Genomic DNA, 22567 nt, shown 5'->3' on the forward strand with positions numbered 1-22567 from the left:
TTCTTTTTATAGCTTTTCGCCTTGGTAACACTATTTATGATTAACATTAACCTTTAATGTGAGCTGTCACCACTTACAGATGATGTACCTGTTCATGCCAGTAGGTTAAATACTACAACAAGTATCTCTGATAGGAATCCTTGTATGTGTTCCAAATGTGATTATTTCTGAGCTTGGTTTGTATTGCATTGGGATGTAAGTAATTTAAATATTCTTCATGGATGGAAAAGAATTCAAGCATTTCAAAGGATTTCTTTGTGCGTGTGCATGTTTGGGAGTCGTTTTTTATTTGTACTTTAATCTTCAAAGATGAACAAGGATCACTAATGTGAGTAGTCATATAAATGTGGTGAAACAGCTGATTTGCGTGGTCTCATATCTGTTCACTTCCCAGGAAGCTATGTGATCTTGTGTTCCCTGCAGTGCTATCAGGAGGGATGGCACTCTGTTGTAGGAGCTGAAGTGTTGGTGTTCTCAGAAAACATCACCCAGGGCAGCATCTCAGTGTGATAGGCATATTTCACATTAGAATTCCAGTGAATTTAATAAGCTGAAGTGGTAAGATCTGGATATGTTTAATTCCCTTTTCATATTCTCCTTACACATGATTAAAATAGACTAGATTAACTTGAAAAAAATTTTTTTTTAGTAGGATGTGTGCATATAAATGCTAATACATGTCTGTGTGCTTACTGTTAGTTCCTGTTGCCTTAATTCTTGTTGTTTTAAGATGAATGTAGTTGTTGTCACAAGTAGCTACATTTGGACAAGTAAAACTAATTGGGATTCTTTCATTTGCCATGATGATATGATCTCATACCTCTGTTCTTTTAGCTGTAAATAACTAGTTTGCTGAAAAAGTCTCTGCACAAAGATCTTACATTTTTAAAATATGACTACAAGTATATTGAGATATGGGACTTTTTTTAACTATCCAGTACCTGGACTGGTGTGATCCAGGATCCTTTAATCTCTGGGGTTTCCTCCCAAAGATACTCCAGCTATATTGGTAGCTTTTTGCTTGCACCTTCCTCACCAGAGCAATTTTGGTTGAAAACATTTAAAAAGATTTGATGAGGGTATGGTTGCCTTGCAGAGGGGAAGAATACAGCTATATTTTGGAGAACAGAATGTGGTAGCATTTCTTTGTGACCACTTGCTTTTAGAAGTCTGTGTTGCTATTTCCTCCTCAAAGCAACTGTGCAAGTACCACAGATATGGTTGTCACTAAGTCAGAGAGAAGGGCAGATTTACAGAGTTGCCAGGATGCTTTATCTTGTGCACAGCTGTCAACGCAAGATGGATGTCTAGGTAGGAGAGCATTGGTGCAGATTGCTCCACCTGCCAAATTGCACTTCTCATCTGAAGGGGAGCTGGTTTTGGAATGTCTCCACCAAGAAATAAAGAGAAAGCTAATGCAGCAAGATTCTTAATGCATCTTGTAATGACTCTGTACCTTCCTCAGCAATTCCTGTCTGATTTGCATGTGTGTGTACCTCATTTGCAGGTACTAAAGACTTGTTGAGTTTGGGAATGGACTGTTCTGGTCCTGCATCTGTGTGACAGCCTGTGCTTCCTGTATTCCTGTAGAATTAAGGTGACTAAACCTAATTTAGTTCTGACTGTGGACTCTCTGTGCCAAACGTAGATATCATCTCTGTTGGGTACACAACCCAAAAGTTTATAAAGAAATATGGAAATATTCATAGCAAAGCAATATGTAGTTGTATTAGCATTAGTTTCTCAGCGTGATCACTAGCAGATAAGAACTTAATGTCTTTGTCCTAGGAAGTGTCATGTTCTCTGAAAATAATTCTTACTGTTACACCTCTTTGTTAGTCAGACTTGGTGAATGTTTGCATTGCTAATTTTTCCTCCTTAAGAGCGTTTAGCTGCAAGTTATGACAGATGGAACTACTGTTTTGAGAAAGCTATTCTTTTTAGTTGACGTAGTTTGTACTGAGTGATAATATTCCAAAAGTCAGTACTACATTTCTCAGGGACAAGTGGCTTTTCCTTTCTCACCTAGATGGGAATCCATAATCAGGCGAACATAACTTGCTGTGGCCTATTTATATGAATAGCTTTTTGTTAGAAAAGAGCACACTTAGTATCATTACTGTGTTTACGTTTATGTCAGACTGTAGTGCAGCTGGTTCTGGATAACTGCTTGAAACAGCATTAATGGGCTTTTTCATCCTGAGTCACAATAACCATTTGTGTGCTCTGAGATGCATGTAAATGTGAATAAAGTGATCCGCATGTAAATTCTGTACTGCTGTCATGTTACTGAGCTTCTAATGATTTCTTACAACGCCTTGATGTTATAAAATGTACTTAGTACTTTAGCAAGAGAATGTTACAGAGGTGCTTGGCATTTGGCGTATATTCACAAATGACATTCTGTAATGAAATTCAAAATGTTGAATTTAATCTCCTCCAGCTCTTTCTCCAGCACTACAGGCCAATTGACAATACATCAATTATTCTGTTACTTACTACCTTACCTCCCAGTTTTGCTGTAAAACAGCCAGCTGATACTTCTAGTGTCTTTTGCTGTGTGACTAGCAGGGGATGTGCCTATGTAACTAACAATCTTTTCTTACAAAGACTGATGTGGTCAGATTATCCACTGATGACAGATGTCTGCTTGTCCATCTTACATATGTAGGTTTTTATTTGGCACAAGTCACCGTAATGTTAGCGTGTTTAGAGGGTAAAAACTGTACTGTTGAAAAACCCCATAGCACTTACGCTCCCTAAAAGCTGTAAACTTCATATGTGTACTATAATTTTTTAAAGCTACATTTTTGGCTCATTTTAACTAAGCTAGTAAACGTAGGTTTTAAAACAGACTCCTTAAAACCAGCAAGGATTGTCTGGTTGCCAAAGAAAGCAAAAATACTTTTGTAGGGCATGCAGAAAGAAAGGGCTTTGTAGAGATTTGTGGCAGTCAAGGTATAGTCTTACAGCCACCCTAAATATGAACCACTTTCTCTATTGTTTCATTTATAGCCATCAGCTGTAAATTAAATTTGAATTTTATTGAAATTGCAGAGGTATTTCTTTTGGGAAATGAAATTTTAAGGGAAAATATAAAGGAAATCTGAAGACAGAACTGTATTGTGAAAGGTAATTCCATGGTTGGTTTGTAGACTGTTTGGTGTCCTTGTTAATGAGAACCAACTGTAAAGTGACTCATTTAATTTCTAAAGTTTTTATGGCTTTGGTTTTAAGACTCAGTTGTATTGGTATGTTCTTTTCTAGCAAAGTCTGCCCCTTTTTCTTCTCACCCCTATTTCCAAATCTTCTCTGTTTTTAAACTGTTTGTTCCGTGGTTTGGGAAGCTGGGCTCCTTCAGGTTTCCCACTTCTTCCCTTATAGACAGTGAAACTTGGCCGCAAAGCATCGGGTATGTCATGCTCTCAAGGCACAACTTTTTGGGTGGGAGGCAGTGATGTCTATATCCTTTGTAGGATATGTCGGAATTCAGTTACTTGAGTACAGATTGATTTTTCTTAAGTTATTTTGTTGGGGAATCTGTTCTATATTCGGGAACCAATATGTACAGTAAACTGTGGGAGCAGAGTTTCTTCCTCTCCCCACCTTGCAACCATTTGTTTTCTATGTCCTACATGCAACTTGCATTACAATTTATTTTTTATGCCAATAAAAGCTATTGCAGTAAAAATGTAGCCTAACGGTTCCTTCAGCTGGAACCCTAGTAGGTAGGAAGGCCTGAAGCTGAAGAAGATTATGGTGGTGTGGACAGTACAGCCTACTCTTTATAAAAAGATTTGTGCCCAAGATAACCTTGCCTTTTGTACCTTTGCTTCCAAACTAGGCATAATTTCCATTCTGCCAGGCTAAAAATAGAATCCAAGAATTCCATTAAAGCAAGAACTGGTTATTGGAATATAGATTCAGTAGGCTTAGCTTGTCAGAAAGCAGACATAAAAGCAGTTTTGTCTGACAGACATTTTTTTATGTTTAGGAATGTAGGAAGCTGTTTGCTGTTTGTCTTTGATTTCCAGCCAGTATTGTAATGGAGTTTGTTTGTCTGAAGCAGGCATCAGGTGTAATAGCGTTATTCATTGTGTTTATACAGTCCTGGCTTCCATAGCCCTCTTAATAGTGCTCTGTTATTAATTTTCCCAAGTTAAAATGGACGTTATGGATTAGGTCTGCCAGGACTCATCTGTTTTATATGAAATGTAGTTTTTCTGTCATTTGAACTTGCTAGATTGTAACAGACATAGAGGGGAGCAAAAGGCAAATTACAAAGTTTCTTGAGAATTCCATTCAGAAGCATATATGCTCAGGTTCTTTTTTTATTATTTTTTTTTTATTATTTTTTAATTCTGTTACTGTTTCCATCTGCAGACTATCACAACGTGATCGGTGTCAGCGCAGGGCACATTTGTCCAGGCAGCCTTTTAATATATTCTTTTGACTTAGGCTTTTAATTGGATCTTTTATGTGACAGTTGAACAATACCTCTTACAAGCGTATAGCAAAGGTGAGCTGCACAGAATGATGTTTTTTGACCCAGCTCTGCAGTTGTAATTGGATGATGGGAACTGGCATGTGGCAATCAGGTGCTATAGAAAAGAGGCGTCTTAACAAGTGTGTGTGAGTAGATGTTTTGAAGGTCTACAGATAAAGTTTCAAAACTTCTAATTTAACTTAGTTGCAAGGACTTTGTATCTTCCCCTCTGTCGCCGCTTAGGAACTGTCTTTATGCATCCTGTTTTGTTTGCTGTAGTTAAAGGAGCTCAAGCTCCAGTGCAGGTGTTCAGATCTTTTTACTTTTCCAAACTTACTTTTTTCCCAAGTTGTCTGAAATGAAGAGCAATTCACCTGGTACGTTGGGTCAGCACCATAGCACATAGCTATACAGAATATAGTATTAATATTATTACCTTGCTTGGCAGTGGATAGGCTGAGCCTGAGGCCCAGGATTAGTCTGTTGAAGCAACATTAACCTCCTGGATTCTGTGTGCCAGAAAGATTACCCTGTAGCTCTTGTCACAGGGTCTTCTGGCTTACCAGCTTTTCTGCCTGCTCTCTTGAGTGTGAACGGTTGACCTGATGTAGTTGCAGTTGGCAATGCTGAGCTTCTGCGAATCCTCATTTATTAAAAATATGAGAAGACTTATTCCCCCTCCCCTTCTACACACATACGAAACCCTTTTGTCTTGGTTACATGATATATAGGAATTTAGAAATTAAAGTGCAAACCTTAACCACAGTGCTCAGTTGAAAATGGACTCTAAAAAAAGTGATTTTGCAGTTCAGTGCTAGTTCACTTGTAATGGAGTAATCAGCCATTCATTACCCTGCCAATGAAGTGAGACAAGGCAGGGTTTCCATAGAAGTCTGTCAGTGCCACGGTTGAATTCATCAAGATGCTCCTGCTCCCTGGAGCAGGTTCTTTGTCACTGTCAGGTCTGGGACACTGACCTGAGGCGGTGCAGGATGCTGCCACTGTTCAACCTCTCTGCTTCTTTCTATGTTCTGGGTTGGTTGGTTGTTTTTTTTTTAAATGAATATATGGTTGTCAGCATAGCTGTTTTGGAACTATTTTTGGTGCCAGTGCAGAGAAAATGGGAGGTGAGTACTTCTGCACAGGTGCTCTCTTGCACTTACTATTTCTGCTTTTTGTGAAGAACTGTTTCAGTGTGATTGCTTCATTTTGGGCTAGAAAACCACATTATCATTTCTCAGGTGGGAGACAGATTATCATAATAGCTATGTTGCCAGTATATTGGTAAACTCCACTTTTTATCACAGTAGGAAGCAATCAAAGTACACTTGGAGTTTCAGAAAGGGCAGTGTCTGTTCTGTGAAAAGTTCATAATGAAATAAGGACCCCAAGCAAGGTTTGTGCCTTTAAGCTAAATAGCCATCTCTAATATCTTATACTGAGTTTTGTATTACTTTACCATCTTGAATGTATAATTTTAGGCAAGTAACTGGAGAAAAAGACTTTTTATCTTTCTACCCTATGAATTTTTGAAGAGATTATAAGTGTGTATTATTGGCCGAATCTAATTTTTACATGAATATTGATTGTCTGGTATGCATTATGAAAAAGGAGGGAAATGGTTTTTTTTCTGTAGCACCTGTGGTGATGTCAGGGGTTTCTTCATAATGATGAAATGGCTTCTGCCAGGATTCTAAATTGTAAGGACAGAACAATTGAGACTTTTTTTTTTTTAGAGATTACTTTGTTTATTTGCTTTGGTTTAGTTGGTTGATAGACCCTTATCTGAGAGTAAACAGTAGAAATATTTAGCAACTCGTTTCTGAACTTAATGAAGTAAGAGGCTATCCAGATGAAGCCTGAAAGAAAAGAACATTTTAGCTCATGTTTCATGAACCTGAAGAAAGTGAAAGTGATTTCAGAAAAGTGTAAACAGGTCTTGAATTGTAGAACCAAAGAGACCATACAAGAAAGTCAGAGATATCATAGAATCATAAAATCATTTAGGTTGGAAAAGACCTTTAAGATCATCAAGTCCAGTCATTAACCCAGGACTGCCAAGTCCATCACTAAACCATGATTCCACCACCTCCCTGGGCAGCCTGTTCCAGTGCTTCACCACCTGTTCAGTGAAGAAGAAATTTTTCCTTATATCCAGTCTAAATCTCCCTCGGCATAACTTGAGGCCATTTCTTCTTGTCCTGTCGCTTGTTATCTGGGAGAAGAGACCGACCCCCACTTGCCCACAGCCTCCTGTCAGGGAGCTGCAGAGAGCAGTAAGGTCCCGCCTGAGTCTCCTCCAGACTAAACACCCCCAGCCCCCTCAGCCGCTCCTCATCAGCCCTGTGCCCCAGCCCCTTCCCCAGCCCCGCTGCCCATCTCTGGACACGCTCCAGCCCCTCGATGTCCCCCTTGCAGTGAGGGGCCCAGACCTGAACACAGGGTTCGAGGGGCGGCCTCAGCAGTGCCCAGGGCAGGGGGACGGTCACTGCCCTGGTCCTGCTGGCCACACTGCTGGGGACACAGGCCAGGGTGCTGCTGGCCGCCTGGGCCCCCTGGGCACACTGCTGGCTCCTGCCCAGCCGGCCGTCACCCAGCACCCCCAGGCCCTTTCCCACCAGGCCCTTTCCAGCCGCTCTGCCCCAGCCTGTAGCGCTGCGTGGGGCTGGTGTGACCCAAGGGCAGGACCCGGCACTGAGCCCTGCTGAACCTCACACAACTGGCCTGGGCCCATCGCTCCAGCCTGCCCAGGTCCCTCTGCAGAGCCTCCTGCCCTCAGGCAGGTCAGCACTCCCACCCAACTTGGTGTCATCTGCACACTCACTGAGGGTGCACTGGATGCCCTTGTCCAGACCATCAATAAAGATATTAAACAGGACTGAAGCCAATACTGAGCCCTGGGGAACACCACTTGTGACCGGCCACCAGCAGGATGTAACTCCATTCACCACCACTCTCTGGGCTCGGCCATCCAGCCAGCTTTGTACCCAGCAAGGTAAATCCTTACCATGAGCAGCCAGTTCCTCCAGGAGAATGTTGTGGGAGATGGTGTGAAAGGCTTTACTAAGGTCCAGGTAGACAACACCCACAGCCTTTCCCTCATCCACTAGGCAGGTCATCTTGTCATAGAAGGAGATCAGTTAAGCAGGACCTGCCTGTCATAACCCCCTGCTGGCTGGGCCTGATCCCCTGGTTGTCCCGCACATGCTGCGTGATGGTGCTTACGACGATCTGTTTCATAATTTTCCTTGGCACTGAGGTCAGGCTGGCAGGCCTGTAGTTTCCTGGATCCTACTTGCCACCTTTCATGTAGATGGGCATCACACTGGCTAACCTCCAGTCTTCTGGGACCTCCCTGGTTAGCCAGGACTGTTGGTAAATGATGGAGAGTGGTTTGGTGAGCTCCTCCACCAGATCCCTCAGCACCCTTGGGTGGATCCCATCCTGCCCCATAGACTTGTGGGTGCATTAATGCTGAAGCAGTGTTGTTTGCTGTCCTTCCCAATGTGAAATGAAATTGACAGATATGAAGTCTGAAGTAGAAATGGGTGAAGCAGAGGTAGGGCAGTCTTCATTGCAGGTTATGATGAGAAGCTTAAATGTAGAAAGATGTATAGGAAAAAGGTCACTGAGGAGATTTAAAAGGTGCATGACAAAGCAGTTAGAAGGGCAAGAAAACAAACCAGACAGCGTGTTAGAATTGAGAGCTTGGATTTTATGTTTAACTATCCAGGGAGAGAAGAAAAATAAAACTCACAGACCTTAAGAAAATAAAGAAATACTCATACTTAGTGGATAGTAACTGGTTAGGGAGTTGAGGAAATCTGTAGACTAACTTGCTGATATTCATGAACAGCCACTAAACTGTGCAGCCAAAGGAGACAGCAAGTAAAATAAACTTCAGATGAGGGCTGTAGGAATTCAATTAAAATAATCTTAAATTTATTGATAGTAAAATAGGTCTGGTTGAAAACTAGGGGGTTTGATTCACCAGAGTTTTTATATATATCTTTTCAGTTCACACCATTTTTTGAAGTAATTTTTCTTATAATTTCTGCCAAAATAAAGCTCCCAAACCCCATAAGTGGTCAGTGAATTTGATGTTCTTGTTATTTAAATGCTCATGCCAGCCAAAAAGCCATGTAGAGCTTCAAGCAGGGATCTGTCAGACACTCTCCTTGCATTTGCCAGAATTCATCTGACTGAAAATCTTTCAAATGGAACATTTCAGTGAATACAAACTTTCAAATGCTTATACATACATACCTATATAAGTACATTTATGAAGATAGGTGTGTGTACATACATGTATATAATATGAGTGTATCTATATGTGTATAGTTTTTTGTGTAAGTATGGATAGTATATATAAGTCACACACACTGCATATACACAGATATGTGTTTGTACGTATGTACATGTACTTAGAAGGTATCTGTCAGTTCATCTGTTAAATGTTCGTAAGAGATCTTGACCATAGATGGTGAAATGGGATGCTTGGCTAGGTGGAGGGTGAAGTGTGCCAGGTGCCAGGATCCCTCCACCTTCTTTGTGTCACTGTGGGCACTTACATGGTCACTGATCCAAGTGGGGGAGTTGTGTGTTCCATGTGCCAGTGGTAATGGAAGTCAGAGTGGAGAGAAACATTATAATTAAGGAGAATAATTACAGAATGACCACACATAGTTGTCTTGGAAGAGTTCAGGAGTAAAATTGAAGCAGGAAGCTGGGGAATTGGGTTGATGAATGTTTGCAGAGATGAGATTATGGCTGTAGAGTGGGGACTGGAACTGGAAATAAACATGTGTGAAGTATAAGATACAAAACCAGGAAAGTTTAGGAATTAAGAGAGAATGTAAATAAGGAAATCTCACTGTTGGGGATCAGGAAAAATAGGAGAGACTTATCAGGGGAGTCCTGACAAATGTTTCTTGTGCAAGTGAGAATTTTGGAAAGAAATTCAGTTCATAATCATGAGGGATAAACATGAGGGAATACAGGTTCTGATAAAGTAAAAGGTAGGTATATTAAAGGTAGGATTATTCTACAGGCATTTTACTAAGAGTGGTCATATTTTAGTGCATATATGCACTAAATCAGAATGGCTTCCAAGATTGTAGGGACTGGCGGTGAAATGAGTGGATTTACCTTGTGTCTAATAACTGGAGGAATGCATTACTGAACTGCGGGAATGCTGGGCAATGAAGGGAAGCTAACCGGAAGTATGATGGCATGAATTGTAGCCTACAATGGTCTGGTTTGTGTTTTTAGGCAAGGAGCAAATGAACAGTCATGATAATTAGGTGGCTGCAACATGAAAGAAGCATAGAAATTGATACTGTCTCTCCCTGTTGTCCTGACAGACAAGTCTCTGACATGAATAACAGGCACACATTGACTTCCTGGTCCTTTTCCTGTCCTGACCTGATGCTAAGGCTCGGGGGGGTCAGAGGGAATCAGGATGAATGTGATGGCTTTGGGTTAAATGACAGAAAATGAAAGGAGCTGTTTGACAGATTGGTGAGTAGCTTCATGGCATGAAATACTGGAAGATGGAAAAAGGGATCAAATGTGAACTCCCCAAGGAGACTGGTTGGGTCAAGGACATGACTTTTTAAGTGGATTAAGTATTTCAGGAAGTGTGAACAGGTGAGAGTAGCTGATTGAAGTGCTATTTGGAAATTATATTATTGTAGACATGTTATCTGGTTTAGACTAATCAAGATGGTGTGACTGAAGGAAAGAAGGTAAGTTTGCTTGTGTTTTCTTCATAGAGTGCTTCATTCTTCAGTATAAGGTTACTTGCAATTGTTTCAAATGAGTTGGATTTTTTCCTTTCAAACCTAGGTGTATAACCTTCACTAGCATTAATTAGAACAGTCCGCATCAAGAAGAACCTAACCATCCCTTTCAGCCTCTCCCTTTTAAATTGTAATGCATTAGAGCTATTGAATAAAGAATTTTCTGGAAACATTATCCAACTACTGTTTTGAATTTCTGCTTCCAAATTTAGCTTTCATGCTAACCTTCTGAGTGCTACTGTTTTGTCCATGGAAATTTAGACTTTGGCACTACACCAGTGTGCCACAGTTAGAACAAAACCATGTTGCCCTTAAACAGTGTGTAGCAGATTTGCAGTGTTTGAAGGTGTAATTTATTTGTGTATAGGGTTGTGCAGGGTGCTGCCCTAACTGTAGAAATGATACTGAAATAAACAAATATGAACTAAATGCTCAGTGGACATCAATTAGCTGCATTTCCATTACAGAGCTAACTAAACAGAACCAACCAAGAAGGCCTATTTCATACATCCTGGAATTGTGATCAGCTTAATTGTGTATGTTGTATGCAGAGTGAAACTGCTTCTCAGAAAGTGCTACACACTGTGCTGAAGAATACGTGATACATACATATTTAATAGATAATTGCTTTTATGCTGTCATTTCCACTCTGCATCTGTCAATACAAGGCAGGAACATTCATGTGTGGCAATTGCCACACCTGTTCCAATAACAGTTAAGAAACAGAGTTTTGTAATTACCAAGACATAAGGGAGAAGCCTTGTAAAATAGCTACAGTGCTATTTTTCCCATATTCTGTGGCGGTTTCAAAAGTAAAGGGGAGAAGGGCAAGAGAGTTGTATCTTGTCCCAAAACAATCCTTTTACACCCAGAGATACAGTCAATCTTCCTGAAAGATTATTCAGATACAATCAAATGGTAGACTCCTCAGTGAATCTTGGGTACATGTCAATGATTCTTTTACTACAGTTTAGTAAGAGTAAACAAATGGAATTGAGTGGCCATAGGATTATTAGATCAACGGTCAGCAAACTGGCCACAGTAATGGCTGTTACTGGATAATTCTGAAATCATCTTGGGAAGAATCTGGGCAGTGCAAATGTACTTAGCTATAAGCTGTATGCATCACGAGTGCTTTAGAGATACAGAAAGTAGTAATTGATCAGAATGTGCTGAGACTGAGTGGGAGCCCAGGCCAGTGTCTCTGTCTTGACAGAAAGCATTTAGTGGATGTTGTTTCTGAAAGCCTTGGTGACAGTCAGGTTCATCCAGCTTCTTGTTTCCCTGTTCTTGTTTGTGTCATAGTACATACTGAAGCATGCACTGACACCCGTGTCCTCTTGGGCTAAGAAATCTATGTATATGTAGGTTAAGAGATAGTTCTTCCCATTCCCATGCTGACCCCCTCCCTGACTATAGAGGCTAAAAAAGAAGACAGGCACAAGTTTGAGGGCAAGGGAGCATCACTATCCTAGGCAAGGAACTTAGTCTGGGAGAAAAGAGAATGAACAGTCAGCTGCCAGAGAGGGACTGAGTCCAACAGGCACCTCTCTCTCATTAGGTGACAGGGTGCTTTTTTCTTTTCCTGGCAACACAAAATTGGCATACTTGGGATTTTCCTTTGTTTTCTTTGAAGGTTGCCTTTGGCACAAGCCAATAGGAAAATACACTCCAGCTTTAACAGAGTTCATAGTACCCTGCTGCTGTATCAGATCGCTTACATGTATTTTAAAACAGTGAAACTGCCTGGAGACAATTGGTCAGGTCTATCTGGAAATTTAATTTTGTGATGTAATGTTTTCATTCAGTTAGTAAATGGACTCAGAGTAATGCTAGATAATACGACATTTCACAAACGAACAAGTTCTACATCTTCAGCTATTCAGAATATGTTCTTGATGCTGCTAAGTATTTAAAAAAAATGTGATATAATAGTAACTATTTTAGAAGAATGATTACATTTAGTCTTAGCTAGCCCTCCACAATAAAGAAATGCCTGCAAGGTTTATAAAGACTTTGAAACAAGCAGTACCAGTACTCACAGGTTAGTTAAAAGTGACAGTTGATGCTTTCCAACTAAGAAATGTGTAATTCCATACCACTCGGTGCAGGCATGCAGAGATTGCAATGGAAGTCAGTGGGGTTAAAGTAAAATAATTTTTCATCAGTTTGGTTTAACTGTTTCATTAATTTGCATGAGTTACAATTATTTTTAAAATTTTAAATTTAAGTTTTAAATAATCTTTATTCTGAAAGTACCTTCATGTATCTCCCATGTTTTTGTGCACATCTGAAACTGTGAATTCTGCTGTTAATTTTTGGTCAGTATCTCTGTCTTTTTCCACCATGTTACTGTATGGAGCAAGAAAGAGGCAGAAAAAAATCCCATGCAGCATTTTTTTATGGGGTACAGTATGGACTGGATCTAGTTTAGATCCTCAACTGTCCTGCACCATTATGCTTGGATGCATCTGTATGTCCTCTGATCTGCCTGATTGTTAGTCTGCCAGGAATGGACAACAATGGTGAATGAGGAAAGCAAATAAAAACTTAATGTCTGAATGCCTGTTTATAGTCAGCTGGGAAGTATTTAGCAGTATAGAGATATAATACGGGATATGCAGTATGTTGAAGCCATAATTAATACAGCCTTTCCTTTAGAAAAGAAAAAAATTAGAACTTTATTCTTAAGCAATTCTGAGACTCATTCCCTGTTAGTGAACCTGTGAGACATGTGACAGAATTGGACAAAGATCGGATCAGAGCCAATTATAAAAGTGGATAGGGGTAGTGGTGAAAAATACAAAAACTTTTCCACCCTCCCATTTCTGAAGGCATAACTTGGGAAAGATAAAACATTTTTAAACATACTGTGTCAGCTGCAGCAATTTTTGAACTGAGGTTGGGTTTTTTTCTCATGTATGAGAAATGAGGGAAGTCATTATACTGTACCTTTCTTCTGTGTATAAACCACTGTTAATCCCATTTTAACGCACAGGAAATCAAGCGTACAGAACTGCTGCGGATGTGCTGTTCCGTACTGCAGTCTGTAGCCTGGAGGACTCTGCACCTCCCTGACATCCCTCCCTACCCACTGGAGGGGGAAAGTACAGGTGGCCCAGTGTGGCACGGTGCTCTGCTGTGGCTGAGACAACAGCCACCCGCCAGCAGAGAGCAGTGCAGCCCGTTGCCGGTATCTGAAGGGCGATAAATGGAAACATGACGGGAACAAAGCAGATGAGTAAGGAGGAATATACAGAGAAGCACTAAACGTAGAGACAGGGCTGAATGTAAAGGTGAGACAGGGAGAGTGCTCTCAAGGAGGAAAATAATGAAGAATGGAGGCAGTGTAAGGTGGGCATGAAAAGAGGAAGGGAAACCCCAGAAAACCAGACTGCTAGAAAGCAAACAGGAGAACAGGAAAAATACAGAAAAGAAAAAGGAAAGGCTGGAAAATAAACCTGGAGGATGAAAGTAAAAAGTCTCGTAAAGAGACTGCGGCATTCCCCTTAGCCAGAGAAGAGTTGCGGTTCTGATGATGGGCATGGAGGAAGGGCAGTGACCCAGAAAGTGCTGCTGTTTTTTAGTATCATAGAATGATACTTACATGTTTATCTTGGTTCTTTTCTTGATGCACTTTCGGTATTGCCATTTGGATGAATTATCCCTGTCTCTGCATACTGATATTAATCTGTGATTAACAGAGGGGGAAAAAATACCACAAGGTGATTTTTCAAATGTTGCTCTTGGAGAGCATTGTTTCCATGTAAATGTTTTTGCCAGGGTGCAAGAATTATGCCACAGCTTGTATAGCATTTATTCCTCTTTCTCATGTTTATTTTTTTCCTGAACTCATTTGGTAATGTAATAATATATTGTATTAACATGATCAGGTAACTTTCAGCTGCAGAGTATGGTATTTCCTACTTCTAACTCCAAAAGTACATCAAAATCCAGCATCATGAAGTGTGTGGGGCTGTCACTATGTTTTAGAGGATAGAGGAAAGGGGAAGTGAGGCTGTCGGTTCCTGCAATGGGTGCAGCGTGTCCACAAAGCTTGTTAAGGATTTTTCTAGATTATTAGCTGCATGTTGAAAGGAAATGTTTTTCTCTTCCCTTCTTCCAGTAGCATCTCCCCAAAGTCTTTGTAAAATGTCAGTGTGTTACATAAAATCTGCAGCTTTCTCATGGTACTTTTGGGTTTACTGTGACCTTTGAAATCATTGCAACACCCACCCCTAAAGCCCCCCATCTCTCTGTACTTAATTGCACATGGGAATAGGGAAATAGGAATCCAATTTGTTGTTATCCAGGTGGCATTTCCTGTTACTTAACTTTATAGTTTTGTGTATAGTAATTAGTATGCAGAAAGCTGGAAAGATGCCTGTAATTCCAAAATGTACTCGCTGTAGCTTACTCCCTCCCACTTGCACTCTCCTTTTAGTACCGCCCCTTCCATGCACCCTTTAGCCAGCAGCAAGACAGCTGTGTTTGATCATAAACCACTTAAACTCCAGGCTCACTGGCAGGGGAAACTTTAGCGTGAAGTGCAGCATTGGTTTGTCTCGCGAAGGGGAGCTTTCTTCTCTTTTTCCTTCTGCCTCCCTGAACACTGAAGATTGTAGCTGCCCTCTCCTTTTAATTTCTCTGTGAATTTGCATGAAGCTTATCAAATTTTTCTGAGTACATTCGGCGGCATTGGGAGATGCCCTTAAACAGAGTTGTGGAAAAGAGCAGCATAAAACAGACAGCAGAGATGAAGCACGCCTTGCAGATGGACTAAGACAGCCCTGGGATCCTGGCAAGCAGTTCCTTCCCTGCATTCTCTGAGCACTTCACAGTATTAACAAGTCTCTCCCAGCAATGGATTGTCTGTGAAGTCAAAACCAGTTTGGCTCTTTTAGAAGATCTTGCATCATTAATTTCAACTATCAATGTGGAATAAAAATGGCTGTCTAGAGCAAAATGTGTAACACAGAAAAAATTTGGAGAAAAAAGTATTGAATCAGTTGAACAAAGCTTTGAAGCATTAAAATCTGCAGAAATCATCAAGCCCTGAGAAGTCTAATCATGAATTCTGGAGTTGCTATGAAATATGGAAATGACTCCCCTGCAGAGCTGAGTGAGGTAAGCAGTTTCAGTGCCCTTCTTTATGCTTTAAAAAGAAACGCTCCCCTTTTGGGCTTTCAGTCCACAAGCAATGCAATTAAAAATTAATAGGATGTGTATCTTGCTATAACTTGCTGTGCCAGTCAGGAAATGACCTGAACTTTTTTGCTGCTTTACTCCGAATAAGTGGTGAAAAGCAAACGATTGTAAACCATGTAGAGACATTTTTCCTGTTATCCTGCAGCGGAGATTGCCTTGCCTCCCAAGAGCTATGTTTATACCCAACATTCATCTTTGCAGTAGGTGAAATATGGAGATCTCAGTGGAGATTAAGCAGATGGTGACTAATTTAGGAGGAAAGTGGGGTGAGTGGAAGATGGCAAATATTTATTGGTAAGACAACAACATTGGCAGAAGTTGTGTTTGCTTGTAATTCACCAAGGTGATGTTGTTTCTTTAGGTTAGATGAATTAGGTTACTTTCCTTCCTTGCCTAAAAGAAAACAAGCCATGGGAAACTTTCTGCTTTTCAATTGGAAACCATAGTAAGCTGTTATTTCTTATAGTTATGGGTATGCCTGTTTTTTTTATAACATGAATTGTGTGGGTGTTTTTAATAAATCTGAAATTAAAGCTGTATCAGATGTTATGCAAATGCTTAATAAATATTTTAGAAGTGACGTATTTTGTCAGTTACTGAAATGTCTTAGACATATCATCCTTATGGCTTTACTGAGAGCTACTAATTTAGTTATGCTATGAAATTCCAAGCATTTGATTAAGGTCATTTTGTAGAAAATTGAATCTGCAGTCTATTGTCCCAGTTTAACTGAAATGCTTCTCTTTCCCTTTTGCCCATTTCTTTGATACACCTTTTACTGTAACATACCCTTTGTTTACTTTATGTGTTTGAGTTTTTAGGAATATTGGATAGGACATGATTGACAGAATGAAAGTCTTAATTTCTGGAGTTAATTGTACCGAGTAAAGAGAATAGAAAATAAATCGGTTGGCTAGGGAGGGGGACAACAGTGTAGGGAGAAGCTGAGTATATGTGTGAGACCTCAGCAAGTGCAGTACGCTGCCTTGCAAAAGGAACAGTAGGTTTGTGACTGAGCTGTTCTTGTGAAAGAAATTTCGTATGTGTCCTTCTTCAAGTACAAAAGACTTCAATTTCATTAGCTCTGTTACTTTTTCAAATGATTGCTTATGAACTGTGTAATGGCAATGCAGCAAAAGTGAAGTTCATAAACTCAGCTAAAAGCCCAGGTTACTTTTGCTAGGAGTCCACTACAGTGTTGCTGGCAGCGGTTGTATTGATGGCCCACTGATCACTGCTTTCTATTCCCTCAACATTTAATTTTTGAGACTGTGCAGGATCACGTGAACTATGGAGTGTTGCAGGGATCTGATACTTGTGTTGCTGTTTGGAGCAGGCAGTACTGACTGGTAGCACCGCTACCTTGAAGTTTGTTGAAGTTTACTTCACACATCCACAAAGCAAGAATTTTGTTGTAAGAAATACCTTTTCCTTCTGATATTTTAAAATGGGAAATATTAAAAGAAGTCTGTGACTATGCACTGTGCAACATTTTTGCAGGGGTTTTTGTTTGATTTTTCCAACAAACTTATTTTAATGCTGAATTCACATTTGTACTCTGGCACTACAAGTGAGTTAGAAATAGGCCCCATTCCGGCTACAGGCACACCAGGGAAGATCTTACACTCCCAGCTTTCCCCAGCTACTAATCATCATTTTTTTGCTGCTGGTCTTCGTTGTTGTCATCTGAGCTGCTTGTGTGAACGTGCTTTAGCCTGAGCCACTCAGAGGGCCAGGTGAGCTTCAGTGATGCTTTTGGATGAAACAGTCTGTTCTGAATGAAACATGGGGGCCTTACAGGAGCATCATATTCCACTTGCCATAGGGGAGCAGATATGCAAGTACTCTGAGATGCAGTTAGTTACTCACCACTTACTGTTAATTACTCAACTAACTCCCTGTAATTTGTATGCTCATATTAGCCTTTTCCTATTGGTGTCCAGCACCGTTTTGCTTGCTGTGACTGAAGATAGAGAGCCCTGGGTAGAGGCTGTGCCTATGTTTTATCTATCTGTTTCTCACCTCTTTGTCTTGCTCTCCCGTTTTTCCTTCCTTTCTGGCTGCATCTTCTGTATGCCATGTTTATTTTTGATCAAATGGTGTTCATTTAAACAATGGAAAAATTTGGAACTGGCTGCAAAAGGAATTTGATTAAATGACTGCTGTCTTAGTGTGTTTTCACCTGCACCTCTATCTCTACAGTCAGCTCGATTTTTCACATTACAGTGGGATGCTACCAGTGTCTATGCCTGAGTGGCAAATATAACAGACTTTTTACAGGGGTATGTAGTGACGGGACAAGGGGTAATGGCTTAAAAAAGGGTAGATTTAGTTTACATATAAGGAAGAAACTCTTCATTATGAGAGTGTTGAGGCACTGGAACAGGTTTCCCAAAGCAGTTGTGGATGCCCCATCCCTGGAAGTGTTGAAGGCCAGGTTGGATGGGGCTTTGAGCAACCTGGTCTGGTGGAAGGTGTCCCTGCCCATGGCAGGGGGGCTGGAACGGGATGATCTTTGAGGTCCCTTCCAACCCAACCCATTCTGTGATTTTGTGATTTCATCATGATGCACAGTGGGTTTTGGTGTAGGTGCCTTGATCTCTTTATCTCAGTACATGGAGCTCCAGGCATGAAACCACTGTTATTTAAAAGAAACATGAAAACTACAAAGCCCTGAAGATACAATAAATGCATTCTTGAATGGATACATTAGACAAAATAGAAAATGAAATTACTGCAACGCGTTCCATTTGTGTTGAAACTTTCTACTTGAGATTTACAACTCTCTTTGGGAAACAGGCAAAAATTAAGGCATCTCTTTTTTCAAGACATGGTGTGATTGCAGAAACTTATGTGTGATTGATATTTGCTCTTCCTAAACTTTTGTCCAGGTAAACAGAGATCTTAATAGGCTTTATTTACTCCTCCTACCCCCATCCAAAGGTCATGCAGAAGGCAGAAAAAGAAAACAGATTTGTGTCATAGGTCAGTCAGACTTCTACAAAAATCAAGCTCTGTGGTTCCCTGGCTCCAGAGTTCAAGGTGTTGTTTATTGATGATACATGTATCAATACATACTGCCCTATTTCTTCTGGTGCTCTCTCCCTTCAACTTGCTCTTCTTTTCGAAGAAGGATTAGCCAATGTGCTCTTCGCATGGTAGATCCAGTGTGTTGTAACTGCATGGGGAGGTATAAGAAGCATTGTTCTTACACAGCAGGGTTTTCTTGGTGGTAATGTTAGATTTGGGGGTTTTTTTTAATATATGACAGGCAAATTAAAATATATGGAATTTGCAGATGACTGTTGCTGAACTGCACAAGAATGTACAACAGCCTTTGGTACCTGTGTAAATAAGTAACAGTGTCCAACCAAGCTCAGTTCAACTATTGTGAAATGAGCTTTCACCTGTAAATGTTACGGCTTAACGTGATTTTTAGACTTTGCTTTTTAAGTCTTGGTCAAGGAAGGATGTAATTTGTATGCAATACATGACACCCAAATTAGGTAAGTGCCCTTTGGATCCCTTTGAGTTTTAGTCATACAATACTGTAAAACTTTAATTGAATCACAAGGCATATTTTTTAAAGCCAACATCATGGCTTTAAAACTGGCTTTACTGAAAACATGTACAGGTAAACAGTTCAGTGCACAGAAACTGCAGTTACAGACTGTTTTTTACTTAGTTAAAAATGAAACTTTAAATTGGAATTTACATGCTTTGTAAATATTCATTCAGGGTTTTTTGCAGAAAGAGGTGTTTATCTAGAAGGAGCTGGATTGTCTCATCTATATTTTTTTCTTCTTCTAAATTCAAAGACACTACCTAGCTTTAAGCCTCAGCATTCTGGGAAGGTATGACTACATAATAGCTTCTTATACACTCCCCTGGCCACCTATTGTTGAGATGGTGTGCTTAGGTAGGGAGATCTGTGGTCTGACCTAGTACGCTTACTGGGTTGAATGTGGTCAGCAGTTAATGCCCATGCCTAATTCTGAGACAGTTTAAATTAGTACTGTAGGAACATGAAGGAAATAGAAGTACTGAGGTTTATGATGTTTTTCTCAGTTGTATACTTAAGGGCTAAATTATATCTTTGGATTAAGAGCTAAATTATGTTCTCAGATATAATTTTCATTAAAGTGAGCCTTGTGAATTTGCTGATGGTAAAACTGTGCCTAAGAGATTTTGTGGTGGAATCAGGGCTGGTATTATAGTGTTCCAATACATTCAGCACTTTAGATGCAGATGATTTGTATAATGTGATTGTTTATTTTGTTCTTTTAGCACTTGCTGTATAAATTGATGGTGTAGAACTTCTAAAAAGGATATGTTCTTTTCTACACAGCAAAACTGGAAGATACAATGCTGCCTTAGGTGCATACCTTATACCGCCTGGTTCTTCCTTTGTGCTGGAAGTGTTTAGGATGCGAATGTTGTGGCTTGCAGCATTAGATGTATCTACATATATTTTAACCCTTTGCATTGACTGAAATAAGCAGATGGGGCTATTTGTCTTGGAAAAATGAGTAATTTGTTGATTTTAACAATGGGGTATTTAAAATTTGGGGGAAGAGAAGGTAGGATTCAAAGTTTGTATTTGTGTAGGAAGCAGAATTGTGAGTTCAGTTAGAAGTGTTGCACCAAAATCTTATATGTAATACCAGATGTGAGCAAGTAAAGAGAGAGCCAAATGTGAAGGGGTTAAATTGTGAAATTTAAAAATAATTTCACAGTAGGATAATATTGCATTTCTTTTAAGATTTGTGTCTCACTACTGCTATACTTAGAAATGACACATTGAGGAAAACAATTATGTGGAAGAATAATTACAGGAAAAAAGCGGGGCTACACGGCTTTAAGTTGTGTACACGAAGCCACTGAGTAAATCTGCAGGGCAAGGTGGGTAATCAGCAGAAAAATAGGATACTGGGCCAAGCTCCTCTGGCAAGGGAAAAGTTCAACAGTGGCAATCCCCACCCTGAGGTACTTTCCTATGTGTCGTCTTGTTCTTTTCAAACAAGCATCAGCTCACACTGCACATACCTGTGAGGAAATACCACTGATGGAACAGGGAACAGGTTTTGCATTAGGATTAAATATCAGACACTTGTTTTGTCTTCCTGGGTTTGCATTAAGACAGTCAGCAAGTAAATCATAGAATCATTTAGGATTTAAAAGACCGTTGAGGTCATCAAGTCCAACCATTAACCTGGGACGGCCAAGCCCGTCACTAAACCTTGTCACTAAGATCTACATCTATGCACTCTTTTAATACCTCCAGGGATGGTGATTCCACCACCTCCCTGGGCAGCCTGTTCCAGTGCTTCACCACCCAGACATTCAGTGAAAACTTTTTTCCTAATATCCAGTCCAAACCTTTCCTGGTGCAACTAGAGGACATTTCCTCATGTCCTGTCACTTGTTATCTAGAAGAGACCTATTCTGCCTGCCTACAACCTCCCTTCAGATAGCTGTAGAAAATAACAAGGTATCCCCCAAGGCTGCTCCTCTCCAGACTAAACACCCCCAGTCCCCTCAGCCGCTCCTCATCAGACCTGTGCCCCAGCCCCTTCCCCAGCCCCGCTGCCCGTCTCTGGACACGCTGCAGCCCCTCAATGTCCCCCTTGCAGTGAGGGGCCCAGACCTGAACACAGGGTTCGAGGGGCGGCCTCAGCAGTGCCCAGGGCAGGGGGACGGTCACTGCCCTGGTCCTGCTGGCCACACTGCTGGGGACACAGGCCAGGGTGCTGCTGGCCGCCTGGGCCCCCTGGGCACACTGCTGGCTCCTGCCCAGCCGGCCGTCACCCAGCACCCCCAGGCCCTTTCCCACCAGGCCCTTTCCAGCCGCTCTGCCCCAGCCTGTAGCGCTGCGTGGGGCTGGTGTGACCCAAGGGCAGGACCCGGCACTGAGCCCTGCTGAACCTCACACAACTGGCCTGGGCCCATCGCTCCAGCCTGCCCAGGTCCCTCTGCAGAGCCTCCTGCCCTCAGGCAGGTCAGCACTCCCACCCACCTTGGTGTCATCTGCACACTCACTAAGGCTGCACTGGATGCCCTTGTCCAGACCATCAATAAAGATATTAAACAGGACTGAAGCCAATACTGAGCCCTGGGGAACACCACTTGTGACCAGCCACCAGCTGGATGGAACTCCATTTGCTGCCACTCTTTGGGCTCAGCTGTCCAGCCAGTTTTCACTCAGTGTAAAGTACACCCATCCAGGCCATGAGCAGCCAGTTCCTCCAGGAGAATGCTGTGGGAGATGGTGTGAAAGGCTTTACTAAGGTCCAGGTAGACAACATCCACTAGGCAGGTCATCTTGTCATAGAAGGAGATCAGTTAAGCAGGACCTGCCTGTCATAACCCCCTGCTGGCTGGGCCTGATCCCCTGGTTGTCCCGCACATGCTGCGTGATGGTGCTTACGACGATCTGTTTCATAATTTTCCTTGGCACTGAGGTCAGGCTGGCAGGCCTGTAGTTTCCTGGATCCTACTTGCCACCTTTCGTGTAGATGGGCATCACACTGGCTAACCTCCAGTCTTCTGGGACCTCCCTGGTTAGCCAGGACTGTTGATAAATGATGGAGAATGTCTTGGTGAGCTCCTCTGCCAGCTCCTTCAGCAACTTGGGTGGTTCCCATCCTGCCCCATAGGCTTGTGCACATCTAAGTGGAGCAGCAGGTCACTAACTGTTTCCTCCTGGACCGTGGGGACTTCATTCTGCTCCCCCTAATCCCTGTCTTCCAGATCAGGGGGCCAAGTACCCTGAAGATTACTGGTCTGACTATTAAAGACTGAGGCAAAGAAGGCATTAAATATCTCAGCTTTCTCCTTATCTTTTGTGGCAATGTTCCCCACCGCATCCAATAAAGCATGAAGACTCTCCTTGGCCCTCCTTTTGTTTCTAGTGTATTTGTAAAAACATTTTTTGTTGTCTTTTATGACAGCGGCCAGGCTGAGTTCTAGCTGGGCTTTAGCCTCTCTGATCTTCACCCTGCATAACCCTGTGACACCCTTATAGTCCCCCAGAGCTGCCTGCCCCTTCTTCCAAAGGTGGGAAACTCTCCTT

The 22567-nt window shown here is 41.4% G+C and overlaps 1 protein-coding gene across 4 annotated transcripts in view; it reads left to right on the forward strand.

The window, feature by feature from the left end:
• Nucleotides 1–22567, forward strand: part of MCC (MCC regulator of WNT signaling pathway) — a 229532-nt gene that overhangs the window by 45453 nt on the left and 161512 nt on the right. Inside the window, exon 1 of one of the 4 annotated variants that reach the window (XM_037374457.1) lies at nucleotides 14799–15414. The exons of the other annotated variants lie outside the window; for them this stretch is intronic. Within the exon in view, the coding sequence (XP_037230354.1) occupies nucleotides 15358–15414 (57 nt within the window). The 5' untranslated portion in view covers nucleotides 14799–15357. Of the gene's footprint in view, nucleotides 1–14798; nucleotides 15415–22567 lie in introns of those variants that run through there. 4 annotated transcript variants of the gene reach the window in all.

Source organism: Falco rusticolus, chromosome Z, assembly GCF_015220075.1.
Source record: "Falco rusticolus isolate bFalRus1 chromosome Z, bFalRus1.pri, whole genome shotgun sequence".
NCBI lineage: Eukaryota > Metazoa > Chordata > Aves > Falconiformes > Falconidae > Falco > Falco rusticolus.